This window comes from Stylophora pistillata, chromosome 6, assembly GCF_964205215.1.
Source record: "Stylophora pistillata chromosome 6, jaStyPist1.2, whole genome shotgun sequence".
Lineage (NCBI taxonomy): Eukaryota > Metazoa > Cnidaria > Anthozoa > Scleractinia > Pocilloporidae > Stylophora > Stylophora pistillata.
Window position 1 is genome coordinate 26,455,295 of NC_142524.1, and position 19,758 is coordinate 26,475,052.

At 38.8% G+C, this 19,758-nt stretch overlaps 1 protein-coding gene, 1 long non-coding RNA gene and 1 pseudogene across 2 annotated transcripts; 2 read left to right on the forward strand and 1 right to left on the reverse strand.

Annotated features, from left to right (window-relative positions):
• Positions 1–3,069: 3,069 nt before the first annotated feature.
• Positions 3,070–4,579, reverse strand: LOC148729175 (uncharacterized). Its single transcript, XR_015988789.1, has 2 exons — positions 4,351–4,579; positions 3,070–4,220 (listed from the first exon to the last, which is right to left on the reverse strand). It is a non-coding gene; the product is annotated as an uncharacterized LOC148729175 (long non-coding RNA).
• A 1,917-nt stretch (positions 4,580–6,496) lies between these two features.
• LOC148729176 (uncharacterized) lies at positions 6,497–13,717 on the forward strand. The gene is made up of 5 exons (XM_088725103.1): positions 6,497–6,513; positions 6,788–6,801; positions 7,431–7,708; positions 7,974–8,088; positions 13,623–13,717. Exons 1-5 carry the CDS (start codon positions 6,497–6,499, stop codon positions 13,715–13,717), a joined length of 519 nt encoding a protein of 172 aa, XP_088581229.1.
• Positions 8,505–10,061, forward strand: LOC148729177 (putative skeletal organic matrix protein 5; annotated as a pseudogene).
• Positions 13,718–19,758: the final 6,041 nt, after the last annotated feature.

A 19,758-nucleotide genomic window follows, 5' to 3' on the forward strand; every position in this document is an offset into this window, starting at 1 on the left:
AGAAAGGGGAAAAAAAGGAAAGACACGGGGTTTGATAATCACTTCATGTAAGTTTCAAAACGCAAAAGACGGGTCAGTCAAATTTTGGTGTGAGACCGGACAGCTTATGGAGGTCGCTTCTTGTCAATCTCCAACATCCAGAGCTTTACAAGAGAGTAGATGAGACACAGCTCTGATATATCTTAAGCTTGGTCTTTATGCTATATTGCTATGATCTCCTTACGTTGTTGAGCATGCTGAAAGCATTCCTGGCCTTATTGTTGTCATTCTTTATATAGTTTCCAGCTCCTCCATAAATCATCCTAAGATTACCGTAATTCTCGCCATGCCAGTTTGCTATAAAAAAAGAAAAGTTTGTAAAATATTCATAGTGAGCTGTCGTAAAAAGTGCTAGTTGGTTTAGTTTTCAGAAAGTTTATTTCAAGGTGGAAGAAAATTTTGGGCCAATAAGGAGAAAATAGTTTGGCCATATTTTTACAAATTGAAGTCAAGTGCAGGAGCAGTATCATTTAAATTTTCCCTTTAGTTTCCTACCATGCAAATCTATTTTCAAACTTTAACCGCAGTTATATCGGTATGGTCAATTGTTATTTGTTTGTTGGGAAGCTTAGTAACATGAATAATTTATTGTCATCCAATACACCACTTTCATAAATGGCTACCGGATTGATATTCTTTTGTTTAAATTCAAATTAGCCTCACTAGCCTCGCTTGAGATAATGTATTCTTTTGAATTTTGAACTGGAGAACGAGGCCAGAAAGGCTAATTTAAATTCAAACAAAAGAATATAAATCCGGCAGCCATTTATGAAAGTGGTAAATGAATTGAATACCTGCTGACAGAATGACTAAAGGTACAATAAAAACAAATAAATATAATATAACATCCAGGTCTCATTGGTGAAAAGACTGAAGGTTTTTACATAAGGGGAAAACTAAATTAAACGTTTTGGATCAAATTGCACATATTTCGTGAGGTTGGTATCAGAACTTGAGCGATCTGGGACATGAAGAAATCAATTTTTGTCTTTGTCGTGCTACTTTGGTGTTTCATGATATCTGCTTCTGTTTCATCGCAAGGTTAGTTTACCATAACTCATATCTGGGTGGGGATATTAATCGAAGAAAAAGTGGTCCTTCTTAATGATAAAGCACACACAACCCACAATTCCTCTACTCGCTCCGACGAAGGACTAACGCTCGAAACGTCAGCTTTTGTAATCATTACGGTGGCCAATTTACCATTTCAACTTTGTTGATATATCCAAATTACTTCGTTACCCCCACCGAAAGAGCCCCAAATAGTTTCTTTGGAAACTATCAGCCTCCTTCTTAATGATAGTTACGTTTACCACATGTGCCAGGTACTTGTTAAAAGGAGGTTTTGCCTTTGATATTTATCTCAACAAGAGAAAGTCGTCCAAAGATTTCTTAACTCTTTTTTGATTGTTTAAACTGCCTAACCAAGAAGCTCTAGGTGAATGGATGATGAGTGGGCGGTAGTTTGTTTAAGTTTTTGTGCCTCCCTTATACAGCGAATTGTGAAAGATCTGTGTTTTTTTTTCCTCTAGACTGGCTTTTTGTTTTAGAGATCGCCATCCAAGTTTACTCGTTGTAATATGTATATATATCTTATTATTAAAGCGGGACTGTGACGAAAAACGTCAGTTTCTCCGATCACAATGAAATTTTGTGTTTGGGATCTCAAAACGTTAAGGAATGACTGTATCGATTTTTGAGTTTAAATTCTTACGGTAAGTATTATTTTTCGGACGATCTTTTTCGAGGCTGCTGAATCCGATTGGAATGTACTGAAACTGGCCGAGGAGGTATGGGGAGACCGGTAGTGACGTCATCCAATCAACCAAGTCATAAAGTTGTCAAAGCCATGAGTGTTATTTCCATGGTTCTATAAGTGTAAGAAACGCGAAAAGTTGGAATCTTACGATTATAATTTTAAAGCTGGCATATCAAAATGCCTTCACCTCGATGTGTTGTGCAGGGATGCAGCAATAGATCAAATCCACAAGATGGAATCTCTCTACACGACTCCCCCGTTAACAAAAACCTTGCCGCGAAGTGGAAGAACTTTGTCAGACTTTACAGAAAAAACTTCGATCCCGAAGGCCGGTTTGTTGTTTCTGAGCATTTTTTAGAATCGTGTTTTTCAAGGACATGCCATCTAAAAGGGGCATTGAGAAGATTTTTACCAGGATCAGTACCAACTAACTGGAAAAGTTTGAGAGAAAGCCGCGATAATCATGAGAAAACCTCAAGTACTTCATCGAACGATCATGCATGGTGAGTCGACTTTTCTAATCAATTTTTCTCAAGTATTCCACACCTGTAGGAAATATCTAAAAAACACAAACTGTATAATTTTCCAAGCTTTCATTCACTATTCGTTATTCGTTGGTTTATTGTAACTTGCAGTGAAGTATTCTGGAAATCTGTCTAAATAGTTCTTCGAAAGTTTGTCAAAGTGGAGGTGTTAGTCGCATTCATTAGAATGCAAAGGCGTGACCGTCCAGCGAAATTCAAACTTCGTATTTATCAAATGTTCATAATGTTTATAATATTAATTGATCTATATAGACTATAAAAGAGATATTTCATTCGAAGACAGCGATGCCACTCTGCCCGGCCATAGTTAGTAGAGGAGACTGGTTAGGAAACGCGGCAAACTTCAGTCGGATAGGTTATTGTTCGATTTTATCGAGGTCACGTGACAATGACCCTGCACACATAAATCCAAAATGGCGCCGCGGGCTTGTTTCGACAGTCACGTAGCGTTTAAATTTTTGGATTTTCTCCGTGATCGAGCGACATCTTACCTTCAAAGTATAGCTAAAAACATTAATCAAGTCAGTGGACATAATGCCAGGTGAAAATTTTTCAGTATTTGGCTGTGGAACGTGTAGGAGAAGTAAAGGAATTGGAATCTGGAAGCTACCGGCGCCGCGAAACGCAGAATACAAGAATTGGCGAGAAGACTGGCTGAAAATAAATAAGTTACTCTATGTTAGATACTTTAACCATATAGCCTTTATACTCATTTTGTCTATAAAATAATCATTAATGAGTAATATTTAATATGTTGCAGGTTGTAGCTACCAAATTAATCTTTTGTAATAAATTACTTATTGACAAATTGTGGCAGGCTCTTAATTCTAACTATATCTGCCTTTCTTGTTCTTTGCTGGCTCTACAAATTTCCTTTCGTAGTGTTTCTGTCTTCATTTGTTTACATTGAATTTTGTGTTTCTGTATAACATCTTTGGTCAGTAAAAAACACCGTACAGTAACTTATAAATGAATAATGCTGTCCAAAACATCTTTTGCAATGCTGTTATCTACCACTGTGTCTGAGTCCAACAACATGGTGTTATATGCTTAGACCAATTGAACATCACAAGCTGATTTGGATTCTATCTTAACATTGTCAATCTTCAGCTGGAGACTTCCTGAGGTCAGAATCCTAAAATTATGTTCTATTCTCTTAAAATTGTTTGAGCTTGTTCAGAAATAACCCAAAGTCCACCTCGGTTTAAAGATGAAATTAGTTTTTGACTCCCTGCAACATGCAAATCTTCTGCTTTGCCAGCTTTCAGTATTGAAGCTGTTTGTTCAGTATGTGCTGTGGGATTATATACATTGTTCACCTTGCTATAAAGCTTGTGCAGTACATATCCTCCAATATATTGTAACCCTGCCATTTCTCTATTACACAGTTTAGTAGGGATATTGGGATTTGGTGATTCATCTTTCTGTTTGCTGTGAGCTATCAAACAATCAGCCACTTTGGTACTAAGCAATGTTGCCGCATTACTTGACAACCCCACAAAAATCTTTGTTGAATTGAGGCCTATTCTTGAATAGTACTTCGAGTAGAATTGTTCTGCATTTCCAGTTTTAACCAAACGCATATACATGGATTCTACTTCTGAGAAGTTCATATTTTCTTCATCCCATGGCCAGGCAATCGTATATCTTCGTAGCTCTTCTTTTACGCTTTGAGGGTAGATTTTCTTTCAATTTTTTTATCTCGTGCTTTCATTGATAACGCTTCGAAGTCTTCAGCAGTGAATTTGGCTTCTTGAGTCGGTTGATTTCACCGCGCTTGTTCCTCCTTATGCTTTATTGTCTTGTCTTTTTAATCCAGCCTTAGTCTTACATTTCTTTTGGCACAACTCGCAAACAATTCCCTCTTCATATTGAACCTAAAAATCGAAAGACTTTCAGTAAAAAAAAATATGTTTTTGTACTACGACCGATGCCATTGCTAAGGGCATCAACAACTACAAAGTTTTTGGGCGAAAATAACGTTTTAAAGGCTTCTGAAAGACGTACAGAGTCAGCTGCTTCGACAAAGTGCTCTTGTAATTCTTCCTCGTTTTCCAAAGTTTCCAATATGGCATCAAAATCGTCGCCGAAGAAAAATAAGTCGTTCATGTCCTCCATGTTGTTTTGGCTCTGTGCAGGGTCATTGGTCACGTGACGTTCAAGCGAAGCTCAGAGGACAGACAATAGGCCGGCCCTTTGAAGTTTGCCGCGTTTCCTAACCAGTCCTCTCTACTAACTATGGCCCGGCAAATCCTGTGATAGAGATAAACCATGAACGCGAAGTGCATCCACGGCGGAACACGGCATAAAACGTCACTGATGGTATCCACAGTGAACTTGATAAAAAGGTTATTGTGATGTTCAACTGTTTGATTTTAACTCATTATACGTACACAGCTGTACCTTGCTTTCTCTATTATAAGCTGTCTTCCATAAAACAATACCAATGTCTATCAATATTGATCTTATGTGATCTCTGCATGCAGCTACCGACATCTACATCGTCAGATTTCGCGAACGGGTCCGAAATCATTGCCGATTCTGGTTTTTGAATAACGATGCCTCTGGGGATCAAGAAGTATCTTCGGAGTTAACGCAAAATTCCGCCGATGAGATTGCCGTTTCTCATTTCGAAGCAGATGAGCTTGCGGCTTCGTTTCCCGCCAAGGAAACAATAGATTACCAGGTAAAAACAAGAGAGATTTTGCATGCGAACACACGCGATCGTGTCAGTACATATAAACAACACATGGCCAAGTCAAGGAATTCCAACGTATTACAGTCAAATTATATGATTAAATGCTCCATTTTCGTCATTTTAGGAAGAGACTCGCTTATACCTCCACCAGAGTTGCGACGCGTAAAAGTTTGTGGGAGACGAAAACCGAAGTCGGAAGAAAACAATCAACACGCTGACAACCAATATAAATAGACTTAGAGATCGCCTACAGGAAAAGGAAATCAAATTCCTCAATTACATTGGTTCTTTCATCAGGAAAAGTACTGTTCACAGTACTTTCAAGGGAAGCTATCGAGGGAATGGAGCAATAACTAGATGATCGATCACTTTCGCTTGAAGACTGATTTTTCCCTACAAGCTCTCTTACCTTCGAGTTGTCTTGATTGGATGACGTCCGGCTACGCTTTGACGCGTTACAGATGTCCTGCCGCTCATTTATTCAACAGCAATATGGCGGAAGGGCGATTTCGCAACGCAAAAGTTTCATTTTCTCGGCGTTCGTTAGCTAGATTTTTCTAATATTTAATACATATGTTATTCAAAGTGCATAAATTCGAGATATTGTTGTAACTAAAGGTTTTACGGAATGATACGTTTTTCGTCACAGTCCCGCTTTAAAAACTAGATCATTGGATAATGCAATTCAAGACCTTTTATTGGCTTAGCCATTATGGTATATCAGCCAATATACCGTAATCTACAAATATGGCAAGCGTACCTGTCAGCTTAAGGGAGCTAAAATTTAATAAAATTTAATAATTTAATTTAACGTTTTTAATAAAACAGTTATTCCACTCGCGCTTGTTGGATATGAGATGATTATAGCCAACTCGGCGCTACGCGCCTCGTTGGCTATCTATCATCTCGTGTCCAACAAGCGCGAGTGGAAAAATTGTTAATTAGACGTATTGTTGTGTAGTATCGCGTATTCTTGTGAAACATCGCCCGTAGGGCGTGTCAAAATACAAATAACGAGTAAAAATACTCAGCGATACTACACAACAAAACGGTTGATAAGTCATTTATTATCCAACACGCCAAACTGTTATTTCAGTGCGGGCGAATTTCGCGGATATTTATTTACGGGGAGTGCATAACAGAAGTATGCGAAGCGGAACGGAATTGGCACGTTGTCGTGTTGCTGTTTCTATTTTCTTCAATGAATGAAGACATTTCCGGGTCGTCCAGCTGTTTTTCTTCGTTCGATTCATCTAATAATTTTTAGAGGTATGTTTGCCAGCCGTTCTGACTCTTCGTCGTCGGAAATATGATTCAAATTGTCCGCCATTTTGTTTTTCGTAACTACAATTCAATTCTTCGCTTGCGCGATACGAGAAAACCTGTTTGTAGCAGTATCTGATTGTGCGATTACATAATGGGACAATATTCTAGGTCACGCGTTGTTTAAATAACATGAATTGTCACGTGCAGTATGTTTTCCGCCGTTTTGCTGTAAGTATTACTGTGATCCAAAATAAATGGTTGAGTTAAAACAACACAACACTTTACACTGTTTAACCGGTACTCTAGAGTACAAAGACCGCGTGATATTTCTACTCGTCTATGGCGTTATTTGTACTCTACGAGGTGTAGTTGGATAATAATTTCTACTAATCCATCCACCTATTTATTCGTCTGTTAATTTTTGTATTATCGCAATGAAGTTAACTCTCATTCCGCTCTTCCTTTTTTTGTCTGCTGCAGTGGTTACTGTGAAGGTAAAATCAGATATTTGTTCAATTTTAGTCAAAAAAACTTCCAAAGTAAAGGAACATCGAAAAATTTACCTGTTAGGGTAGCTAATTTAGCTTTAGAGTTGTAATTTAATCGACTGAGGAACAATATGTCATTCAACAAAGCTCGCTGCCAAAACAGGCTCTTTGCAAAAGTTACTTGTTTGTTGATCTGGATCATTTATGGATCTCTTCATCAATTCAGTCCACTTTACTAATTAAAACTGAGAACTTCCATCTTGACTGAGAAAATTCATCTCTATTTTTGGGAAATTTTGAAATGCAAATTTCTAACTCAAATATTTGTATTTAGTTTGGAAATTAACCTCCATGTGTGCGTTTCCTGTAGGTGGCAACACAGTTGATTGCCACAGAGAAATAGTCCAAATAGGAACAGAAATGGATAGACGAATCAAAATTATTTAGGATACTTAAATAATTAGACGAATGAATTGTCACTCATTGTGAAATCTGGATACTAAACCTCACTATTATTATTATTATTATTATTATTATTATTATTATTATTATTATTATCATTACCATCATGTCTTTTATGTTGACCTCTAGTACCATTGTTTTCCTTCACTTATATCTCTTTTTAAATTTCTAAGACTTTTCGGATGCAGACCAATGCCGAAAGTTGGAGTTTACGCCTGAAAAGGCATTTGATGGCAGACGTCTCATAAACCACGTGATTCGCACCGTTGAAATCATGGAAATGGATTTTTGTGAGAAAATGTGTTATATGGAACCAGACTGTGTCAGCATTAATCTTGAAAAACGAGCTGGTGGAAATGGAGGGTACAAATGTGAATTGAATAATGTGACTCACGAAGGACATGAACGCGAACTAAAGAGGGAAGACCATTATTTTTATCGTGCAGCTGACGTAGGTGTTGGATCATCAGCAAATAATTATCTACAGTGACGAAAAACTACTTTCCCAACCATAAACGTTGAAATGATTACTTTAATTCTAACATCACTGTAAATATTTGATTCTCTGTAGCATTATCATTATTCCCCTCGTTTTCTAGCTTAATTTCATTGATTGCTGCTCTAAATCTAGAATGTGGAGATGATTGATCAGCCCATCCTACTTTGTTGATATCTCAACATTAATATTGAAAATGTTTTACTCCTTTTGGCCTCAGAGCGCTTGTTTTGACAGCCCTTGCGGTAACAAGGCGACTTGTCAAAGCGGTTTTACTGACAAAGGATATCGCTGTTTGTGTACCAGTGGATTCAAAGGACCAAACTGTAAAAAAGGTTAGTCTTTTTGTGTTATTATTTAAAATTTTACAAACCGGCTGTAGGCTCAAGTTTTACACACTACTTCTAATAGTATACGTATTAAAGTTTAGGTCCGGTTTATCATAAACTTGCGCAATAAACAACTCTCAACTGGATTTATGGACGTCTTAGTAATAGGGCTGCTCCAAAATTGCAAGACTATCATGTCTGATACCACGTGGGTCTCAATTTGTTTTTCACCTTCTATTTTCACATCTGCCATGATGAGGATCTAATTAAGAAAGAGTCCTTTCAGGTATCGATGAGTGTGCTGAAGGAACACAAGACTGAAATGAAGATTCTGTTTGCAACAATACCAAAGGTACATACAACTGATCATGTAAAGCTGGAAATTCCGGAGATGAACGGACATGCAAAGGAAAACGTGAGTAATGTTCATTGACGGAGAAAAGGAATCAAAACTAAAGAAAAACCAATTTGAACCCACGTGCTTAGAAATTTTCTTTGTTGAATCTGTTGCTTTGAATTTCACAGATGTAAACGAGTGCGCTGACGGTACATCCAGTTGCAGTGCTGATGCTGTCTGAAAAAGTACCAAGGGATCGTATTGCTGCAAATACAAGCCAGGATTTGCTGGAGATGGAAAGACTTGCAAAAGTAAAAAACAACCTAGTTTCAGAGTATAATGTAAATCAAATAAACAACGATGGAAGCAAACTTGCTTTTTTGTATTGGTATTACCAAGCCAAGGTATCAACAACACTGTATTATTAAAGAAATATATATTTAAAAATACTAGATTTGAAGACGATCAAAAGCTCTGTTTAGACTAACCCACTTTATCGTTCATTTCATGCAGCTAGTCCAATTACCTCTTGCATGGAACAATATGAGAAGGACTGGTTAGTTTATCCAATTTTTTTTCCACCAATTACGTCTCTTCTTGAACTGATTTGTTCAAATTAAAGTTACACGTACAAAAAAAAAGTATCGTAGAAGGCACCCGGTAGTCACATACACAACATACACCGTCCTAAAATGCTGTGCAAACGTCGCTGATCGAAGAAGACATAGCCAAAGCCTAAATAGCTTAGAAGAAAACAAATTATTGCGTCTCTTTGTTGGTCAAAGCCATCTTACCAACAGGTGATTAGGTACTGATTACTTACGATCGCTCCTAAGAATATCAGTAAAAAAGATCAAACTAACATTTGAAAAAAAATCTCGTGTTCCAGTAAAATCTGGCTTAGTTTTCCAAATTTTTTTCCGAATAGGTCGTCTAAGAGCGAAGTGTACCCGCTGACGTTTGGCTCTCAGAAGATTCCCGTTTACTTTCACATGGGAGGCTTCAGTTGCGGAGATAGAGGATGGACTCTGGCTACGAAGACCGATGGTGAAAAGGTAAGAAAATATTTGCTGTGGATTTCAAAAGGAAAAAAGTATGAATATAACATAATTGTTTTTTTCTTAATTTTAGAGAACCTTCTACTACGATTCTCACTTCTGGAGCAACAGAAATTCTTCTAACCTTGTAGGGGGCAAGACTGGGTTTGACTCGTAAGAGACTAAGTTACCGACCTACTGGAAGACACCATTCTCCAAGACAAAGATTGGTCATCAGCTCAGGTTCATTGTCATCAATAAGTGGGCCAGCTCACTGCACTCACTAATCGCTGATGGGCAATTCCGCGCTACCTCACTGGGTCGTTCACAGTGGAAGTCACTGATTGGTTCTGAGACCTCCTTGCAGTACAAAGTAATGCAACAAGGAAGGGTTTAATGCTGTTGGTGGTGCCAAATATTCTTCCAGAGCAAGGATTGGTTTCCTTGGAAATAATGAGGGAGACTGCTTCACACCCGATTCTAGAATTGGTTTTAATACAGGAGGATATCATGATGACAGCAAGACGTGCAGAAACGAGGCAAGATATGGTGGAGACGATGGATGGAAACACATCAAACCCATGGGATACGTCTTAGTGCAGTGAAAAAGGAGATAATAAACTGTCCCAGAGCGGACGATCTATAATCTACACAGCTAGAGACCCGAAATATGTATATGTTATTTATGGGTAAAAAATAATAAATTACTCGTTTGAAACTGATGCACTGTTCTCTTCTGGGGTTCTTATCAAAGGCAGTTACCCGTTTCTCATTTCTGATCAAAGTTGACTTTTCATGCGTTTTAACCCACAGTCATGATTTCTTGGTGGCTCTCCAAAGCTGTTATCTCATTCCTACCCCTTTAAGTATTTATCAGTCTTTAATCTCTCCTTATCTCACTATCACTAGCACTTGCAGCGCCTCCAATTTTTTAGTTTAGTGATCTCAATCGTGATTAACCTAAGATTACCGTAATTCTCACCATGTCAGTTTGTCATATGATGGAAACCTAGAGATTGATAATAAAAGTTCCTGAAATATTCATTGCAAGCTGTTACCTAAAAGGTGCCAGTTGGTCTGGTTTTCAGCTAGTCTATTTCAATAATAATAATAATAATAATAATTTAATGTTTATATTGCGCAAATTAACATGTGGATATGATCAAATGCACATCACAACACTTTTCGGGGGACTTTGGCCAGACTGCATCAGCAGCAGGGAATATCGGCAAATTTACCTTCCATGGTAAATATGTAGCTTTAATTGGCTGGAGAACAAGATGTCATACAATAAAGCATTCCACCAATATACAGGCTCTTTGCAAAAGTTATTTGTTTTTTGATCTGGATCTTCCATGGTTTTCTTCAACGGTTCAGTCCACTTAACTCATTTAAATTACGAAGTTGAATCTTGACTGAGAAAATTTACTTTCCCTTATTTTTGGAGAATTTTGGAATGCAAACTTATTACTTGAATATTTGCATTATCTGTGCAAATGAATTGGTCCCATTTTCACCAGGCTTGTCTCGAGGCGACGGATAATTTTGGGCCTAACAGGGGCAAAATAGCATTTTTCTACAAATTAAAGCGAATTGTTACAATATAAATACTTATTTTTCCTTTTTATTCTCACTAAGAATACGAAAATTTTAATGTCAATACCATTAATCGTTAGTCCACTCAGCGAAGTGAGATAAAAAATTCATTTTCATCCAATAAATTGAATATCTGCTGCAGGACGGCTGAGGATATCATATTAAAACAAACTAAGGTAATCCCCGGGTTTCATTTGTTAAAAGAAGTCAGGAGGTTTTAATCAGTGTTTACATCTTTCGGAAAGCAGGTTTCAGAAATTGAGCTGGCCATGAGGAATTCAATTTTTAGCTTTGTTCTGCTTTTTTTCGTGCCTTATGATGTCTGTGTCTGTCTCATCGCAAGATTAGCTTCATTATTACTCATTTCTGACGGGGAAAGCGAGGGAAATGTAGTCCATCTTTAATGATAAGGGTTACCCGTTTAACACCTGCTAGGTTTTTAACTATTATTTTTTATCCTCACGATGAATTTATTTTAAATTAATGTAGCACTTTCTTAAACTAATTCAAACTGTTTAACCACTTAAACTTTGTAAGAATGGTTTCTTTGTGAGTGTTCTTCTATGTAAGGAAGCTAAGTTATTTTCTGATTTTGTTTCTCCTCGCTCTTTTTCTATTGATTTATCTGGATTAGGTACTAGCTATTACGTCCTTTCTACCAAAATTAGGGCTTCCGCCCTAGCTAAGCAAAAGTAGCGCTTCTCATTATGAGCTTCTTCTACTTAACTTAAATATCCTGGCGCGATAAAAAAGGGAAACTCTTCACTGACTTTAGATCGGAGAGTTTCTGATCTTTAACTTTAATTAAAGATACTTCAGCGCTATAAAGGCTTTTTTTTTTTTGAAAAGAAAAGGTAAACCTTTTTATGTAATAATTTTAAATATTTTACAAGCCGGCTGGGGGCTTTGGTAGGTTTAGAGTTTTATACACAACTTCTAAAAGTATACTTGTAGAAGTTTAGGTTCGTTATGTTATAAACTCGCACAATAACCAGCTCTCAACTCTCTTGATGGACCTCTTGGCTAGAGAGCTGCTCTAAAATTGAAAGACTATCCTGGCGGATCGCACTAGGTCTTAGTTTGTTTTTCACATTTTATTTGCACTTTTGCAATGGTGACGTTCTAACTACGAAAGAGTCTTTTCAGATATCGAAGAGTGTGCTGCAGGAACACAAAACGGCAGTGTAAATGCTGTTTGCAACAATACCGAAGTTTAATACAACTGTTCATGCAAAGCTGGATATTCTGGAGATGGACGGACTTGCAAAGGTAAACGTGACCAAAGCCATAAGTTTCCTTGACGAACAAAGGAATTGAAATAGATGAAAAATAACAGAAATGATCAAATTAGGCATGTGCTTTGGGGTTTTCTTTACTACATCGATTGCTTTGAATTTTTACAGATATAAACGAGTGTGCTAACGGAACATCTAATTGCAGTGAAAATGCTGTGTGCGACAACACGAAGGGATCGTATCGATGCAAATATAATGCAAGTCGAGATTTACTGGAGATGGAGTAACATGCAATGGTACAATAGAGCCTAATTTCAGAGTCTAATGTTGATCAGCTAAATACTGATTAATGAATGAAAGAATATAAATAAATAAATAAATAAATAAATAGCTTTATTTTTGTGTGAAAGTACTTTAGTATACATGCTAATTGGAGACAGTACCAAAGCAAAAATAATACCACTAATACCTTCTCTCCACGAGCTACAGAGAAAACAGGCAGATCCCCATTCGTTGCTAATCAAGTTCCAGAGGCGGATCCAGGAATTTTTGATTGGGGGGTCCAAACTTTGGTTCAGAAAGGACTGTTGGACTGTTTGAGGCAAATTACTTCTCCCCCACACCCCTTCCCACCAGTCGGGGTTGCACGTTATAATTCCCTGGCCGCTTACCGTCTATTTGGATTCATTAAAAAAAATCAGCCAGTTAAAAGTGATATACGATCCTGTCTCAAAGTTGTAAGGGTCAGGTTTGATAGGGGGGATCCGAACCCCCCAGACCCTCCCCCTGGATCCGCCACTGAGTTAGAGAGATCCATTTGTCATACTAATTTCTTAAAATGACTCAGAGTGCTTGCATTTCTTTTGCCCCGAGGTAGACGGCGCCATAGTGTCGATTTAAGACACTTAATAGAATGCTTTCCGTACTTTACAGTATTGAAGCGTGGTATGACGAACCCTGAGCTCCTAAGGCTATATTGGGTGGTTCGTAGATTTAACAGATCTGACTTGTATGTGGGGTTAGATGCCATGCATATGATGTTTCGTTTTGGTATTATCAAGCAAAGGTACGGACAACTATGTAGTTTTAGAGAAATATGTGAAAGTAGTGTGTTAGGAAAAGGAACAAAATGTTTGAAGAAGAGGGAGATCCTCAGGGTTTTATACGCATCTTCTAAAAGTACCTGTAAAACTTAAGACCCGTTGATTACAATCTCACATCATAATCTGCAGGCTTAATGGTCCTCTTGTAAAGAGAGCAGCACGGGTCTTTCGATATCAGATCTAACGAGAGTCTCAATTTCTTGTCCATACTTTACTTTAAGAGCCGTTTCAGATGTAGACGAGTGTGTTGGAGGAACACAAAACTGCAGTGGTGATACTGTGTGTAACAATACCAAGGGATCATACAACTGTCCATGCAAACCATGACACTACGGAGATGGAAATATCTGCCGTTCGGTTAATACTTTTCCTGCGGTATTTCTTAGTCTCTTGAGATTTTTCTGTTTTGACATCAGTTATGAGACGTTCTTTTATGTAAACTGGTAAGAAGAAAAAACGAATAAACAAACAAAACAATACCAAAAAAAAAGAACAAGGAAACATTCGATGAATGCCTTGTTAGGAACTATTGAGGAAACAAATTACAAAAGAGCTTGAAGGGTTTGCAAACGCTACTCCGCGTAAAAGCGTGACTCTGGCGTGCATTTCAAAATTTAAGTGGTGTGAGAACGAACGGCGAAGCTGTGAGTTGCTTGGATGCATCTTAAATTCGTGGCTCCGTTGCTTCTATTTTCATCGTGCCATTAGACACCCACCGACGCCACGAAAACACAAGGAAACAAGTCGCGATAGCTTTCATCTGTTTTGCATGGCGAACATCTGGAACAATCACAAGGCGTACTAAAGTGTAGTTCTGGCTCTCAATTGAAAATCTCTCCATGGGGAAGTTTAAAGCTATCATAAATGAATGAAGTTCATAACTTTCGTACTAAGGGGCCGACCAATTAGCTTTTAAGGGGGAAGGGGGGTGGGTGATTTCTGGTCATCAAGTATTTTTTTTTTCTACCAGTCTCCTGGGCAGGATATTTTTTCCATTCTAAATGCTCTTTTTTTTTTCTGTTACATTTTGGCTGCGTGTAATTTTTTTCTTCCAACAAGCGCTTGCAGGAATTTTTTTTAAAATCATCCACCCCCCTAAAAAGTTAAATGGTCGGCCCTTAAGGGACTATTCTTCCCCCAATTGGCGACCAATCACACTTTTTAACTTGAATCAAACCGTTATATTTGTCTCTACCGCATAAAAAGTTTCCCCTTAAAGAAAATTTTTTTTACATCACCCCGTTTCTTTTCCTTCTTAAATGCTTTGTTGCTGTTGATATACCTTTCTTATTCCAGCTTCGACGTGCAAAGAAATTTTCGAGCTATACGTTTAAGTCAGTAATTAATTGAATTAAAGACAAAAAAGAAACCCGAAGCGAACTATAGAGGGAAAACCTTAGAATAATAGAAAAAAAAGGAAGAAGGACAAGGAAAGCTCTAATAATGAGAATATTGAGAATAATAACCTTGACAATAAAATAATATTCCCCACTAAAATCTCGTTTGAAAGAAATCAGAAAGTATTTTGTATTATTTACTGAATATATAGAAGCCATGGCCTTCATGAAAGGTCAACTGTATCTCTCCTCTTAGTAAGATACCTTATTCAATGGATCCAAAAAGAGTGCTAAGGTTACCTTGCTCCTACACCCAAAGCCAATTTCTGTTTTCTGTCGCATGGGGGATTTTGGATGCGGAGATGGAGGATGGACGCCGATCATTAAGATTAATGACAGTAAGGTATAAAATTCAATTGCTGAGAAATTCGTTGTAGATAAAGGTCAATGGAGAGAAGTGACGAAGGGGATGCGCAAAATGGCGGCTGTTTACCTGAGAAAGGTCAAGGGTCGTTCGTTTGTCTCCACTGACTGGGGACCTGGAAAAGGTTCTGATATTTTATCGAAAATGAAAAAAGAGAGGCTTAAAACCCTGAAGGAGGCAAGACTGGCTTCGAATTACAAGTAACCAGGTTACTGACCTTCTGGAAACCATTCTTCTCCAATATCTGTGTGAGAATAAGGATCGGCGATCAGCTCAGATTCATTGAAATAGAAAAGCAGGCTGACTCTCTCCACTTACTCATCGCTGATGGAAATACCGTCCCATCTTACTGGGTCGTGACTCGTGGAAGTGGCTGATTGGTTCGCAGGCCTCCTTGCAGCTCCACTGTAACAAGGGAGGATTCAATTCTGGTGGAGGCAGGTCAGGTCAGATATGCCATTTTCGAGTATTCTAAGTTCATTACGTGCGCCACGTGTTGAGTGCAGATGGTGTTAAACCGGACCCAACGAAAGTTGAAACAATCATTCCTATGCCCACCCCAGCCAATCTTGAAGACTTACGGAGATTCCTGGTATAAAAAAATCTATTTATCTAAATTCATTCCAAACATGTCTCAGAAGAGTGCTCCACTACACCAGCTGCCTTAGAAAGATGGGGAATGGTCCTGGGAACAAGTAGATGATGCATTTACAAGCCTGAAAACTTCAATCTCGTCTGCTCCAGTCCTCAAGTTCTTTAACCCGAGAGAACCAGTGACCCTGTCTGTTGATGCAAGTTCAAAAGGGTTGGTGCAGTCCTTCTGCAGAATGACCGCCCAGTTGCTTACGCATCCTAACTCCCAGCCAAGAAAATTACGTGCAGATGGAGAAAGAAATGCTGGCGATTGTCTTTGGGTGTGAACAGTTTCATGATAATTTGTATGGACAACGAGAGATTACAGTTGAAAGCGACCACAAACCGTTGGAAGCAATCCTGAAGAAGCCCATTCATCAAGCACCCCTTCGTTTTACAAAGGATGATTCTCAGGATTAAGCCTTACGCAGTTACTGTTAAGTCCATACCTGGCAGCAAAGCGCCTTTAGCTGATACGCTCTCCAGAGTATGTAGTTACCTCGCAACGCTACAGACCAAACTGGTGAGTTTGAAATCCATGTCCTGGACTCTGGTAATTCGTCGGAGACGATGTTTCACAAGTTGAGGGACGAGACTAAGAGTGATCCTGAACTTCAACGATTGCAGAAAGTTGTCATGAGTGCTTTGCCGCAGACCAAAGTAGAGACACCATTTGAGATAAGACCTTAAAGGAACTACCGAGCTGAAATAAGCTGCTACGAGGGGTTAATGTTGAAGGGTGATCGCAAAATTGTTCCCCTTAGCCTGCGACCCGAAATTCTTCGACGCATACACGCCGCTCACCAGGGGATAGAGAAGTGCAGTGTTTTGGCCAGGTATCGATGAGTTGGTATCAAAGTGCATTACCTGTCAGCAACACCAGCAAAGCAACCAGAGAGAGCCTTTAATTCCTCAAGAGGTCCCATTTTCTACTGTAAGGGGAGAGATTACCTCTTTGAAGGTGACTATTTCTCCAAATATCCTGAAGTAGCCCTCGTCTCCTGTAAGAATAGTGAAGCAGTTATCTTGGCCATGAAAGATAACTGCCTCACTATTCTTTTGCACGTCATGGAATCCCCAAGAGGCTAATCGCAGACAACATGCCTTTCAATTGTGTGAAATTTAAGGACTTTGCCAGTAAGTGGGAGATAGAAGTGATAACTTCAGGTCCACACTACCCGAAATCTAATGGTCTTGTGGAAAGAAGTGTACAGACTGTGAAGCAGTTATTAAGGAAGGCTAACGAGTCAAAACAGGATGTATTCCTCGCTTTATTAGAGTTCCGCAATTTCCCTGTCAGTGGAATAATAATACTAATAATAATAATAATAATAATAATAATAATAATAATAAGTACCTGGGAGGGTACTCGAAAGACCTCATGAAGAGCGTCAGGGAGCAGAAAGGAGTACAGCAGTGTTAGGTAGAATGCAGAAGTCTGTAGTCAGCAGTTCACTTAAGATTGCAAGATCTTTGAAAGTGATGAGTTGAAGACTTCATCTTAGCCATGTGTTATTTTGTTGAGTTTTTAAGACATTAGGGACTAGCCACTAGGGCTTTTTTTTCTTTTTTTAGGTTTCTTTTTTCTTTTATTATCATTTTGTATCAGTTTTTGTTTTTGTTTTTGTTTTTTTTGGGTACATATGTAAATTCTGAACATGTTAGCTGGTCACTTCCTAGACGCCCAGCCTTCGTGTATATAGGTTCTGGTATCCAGACGTTTTAACTGCCATAATAATAATAATAACTTTTATTTATATAGCGCTCATATCCTGAGCTCATGGCGCTTTACAACACTGTGCGGGGGACTTTTATCAGACTGCTAAGCAGTTTACAGTCAAATAAAGGCGAATCTAACAGATGCCCCCTCCCCCCCCCCCCCAGTTCCCAGTAAACAAGCCAGACCACATCACAGTAATCTCGCGAGTGGGTTCTTTAACGTCCCCTGTCTAACCAAATTTAACTAATTAATAAATGCAGGAGACGGGACCTATTGGCTTATTCGTCCTTATCCAAGAAGAATAGAATGTCTATCCATTTCTTGATGTTATAGAACGGTAGCACATTCTCGTCATTTATTTTAAGACCCTGAGAGTAGGTCCAGCCAGGGCTTGAACCCTCGACCTCCCGCACAACAGTCCGGCGCTTAACCAACTGAGCTAGCCGGGAGGCGGTTAGCTCAATTGGATGAATCCCCAGCAGAACCTCTTATGAGCAGAAAGCTTAGAAAAAGATTTCCAACTTCCAAGAGCCTCTTTGAACCACAGCTTAGGTATATTTCTCAGATTCGTCATAATATGCTGACAAGTCAACAACGTAAGAACGTGCTCTATGACCGCGGCTCTCGGCCACTTTCCAAACTACACGAAGGGGAACCTATGTGAATGAACCAGGGATGAGAATGCACACCCGCGGTGGTCATCCGAAAACGCCAGACTCCTCGTTCGTACATTGCACCGACGTCTGATGGAACGCAGATGCGTCGAAACCGCTTCCATCTTCAACCGACCAAGGAGGAGGCATCTCCAGTCCCAAGCCCAGCAAGAAACCCAGCATGCTAGCAGAAGGCACCGACGAGTAAAATTCTTGTATGCAACCAAACACTGATGCTGGTATCGAAAGGCCAGAGATGGAATCACAACCCGATATCCCGCAAGAGTATAAACCCGACAGAAGAAGTCTACGGATCCGCAGACCATCCCAGCGTCTTATTGAAACTGTATGGTGATACTGCCATGCTGACCACAAGTTAAAGCTAAAAGAACCTTTGGGTGATTTTGTAGTCGTACACACTTAGAACCTTTAGGACTGTTAGAACCTTGTTTATTAGAACCTTGTTTAAGTTCTAACTGTTTTAAGAAGAGATGTAGATGTCACGTTGGGACGTTATGCCTGACGCGTGACACGCATGCCCTCTAGAACCTTATTACATTGAACTTCGCTTTTCGGACTCGGATCTTTTGACAGAGATCGATGGTAAAAAGGTTTAAACTGAAAATAGAAAAAAATATAATTCGAATGATTTCCGTTTTTATTTTAGATAATCCTCCACTACGACTTCTGGCGCGATAGAATTACTTATAACCTTGCAGGAGGTAACACTGGGCTTGACTTGCAAGAGACTAAGCTACCCACCTACTGGAAAACGCCCTTCTCCAAGATCTGTCTCTGTATGAAGATCGACCACCAAAAACAATTTATTGTCATGAAAAGGCAGGCCAACTCATTGTACTTAATCCTCGCTGATGGAAAATACCTAAAAACGACAATAAGCTGTAACACGTGGAAGAAGCTTATTAGTTCGCAAGCGTCGTTGCAGCTTAACTACACTGATAATTAAGGATTCAATGTTATGGGTATTCACAAACACTCTTCAAAAGCAAGAATTTGTTTAACTAGAAATAATGAGGGAGACTGCATAGCCACTGATTCTAGAATTGCTTTTGGTACAGGAGGACTCTATGGTAACAGCAACGCGTGCAGAAACGAGGCAGTGTATGGTGGAGATAATGGAGAGAAACACATCAAAGGCATGGGATACATCGCAGTGCATTGACAAGGGAGACAATAAACTATCCCAGAGCGGATGATTCAGGATGAAAGGTTAAAGACTATTAAAACAATCAGTTGAAACTGATGCAGTGTTGTTTTCTGAGGATGTTGTCAAAGGTAATTATTAGTTTCTAGTTTCTAATTGAAGTTCACTTTTTATGAGTTTCCCCCCGTAGAACATAATTCATTTTAATCGCTCAAAACCATTAAGTTTTACGACGAAGAGAGAAGGGAAAACTGGGAAAACCAACCATGGAGATATATCCAGTTTCAAAGATGTCAGTACAGATCAGAGATGACTGAAAACAATTATTCAAAGCAACACTTAGATCTCCGTAAACATTGGTTAGATCTTTGTTAATCTACTAATATTTATTAATTTTTAAAAAGAACCCAGCCAGTGCACCTTGCCCTCAAAACAC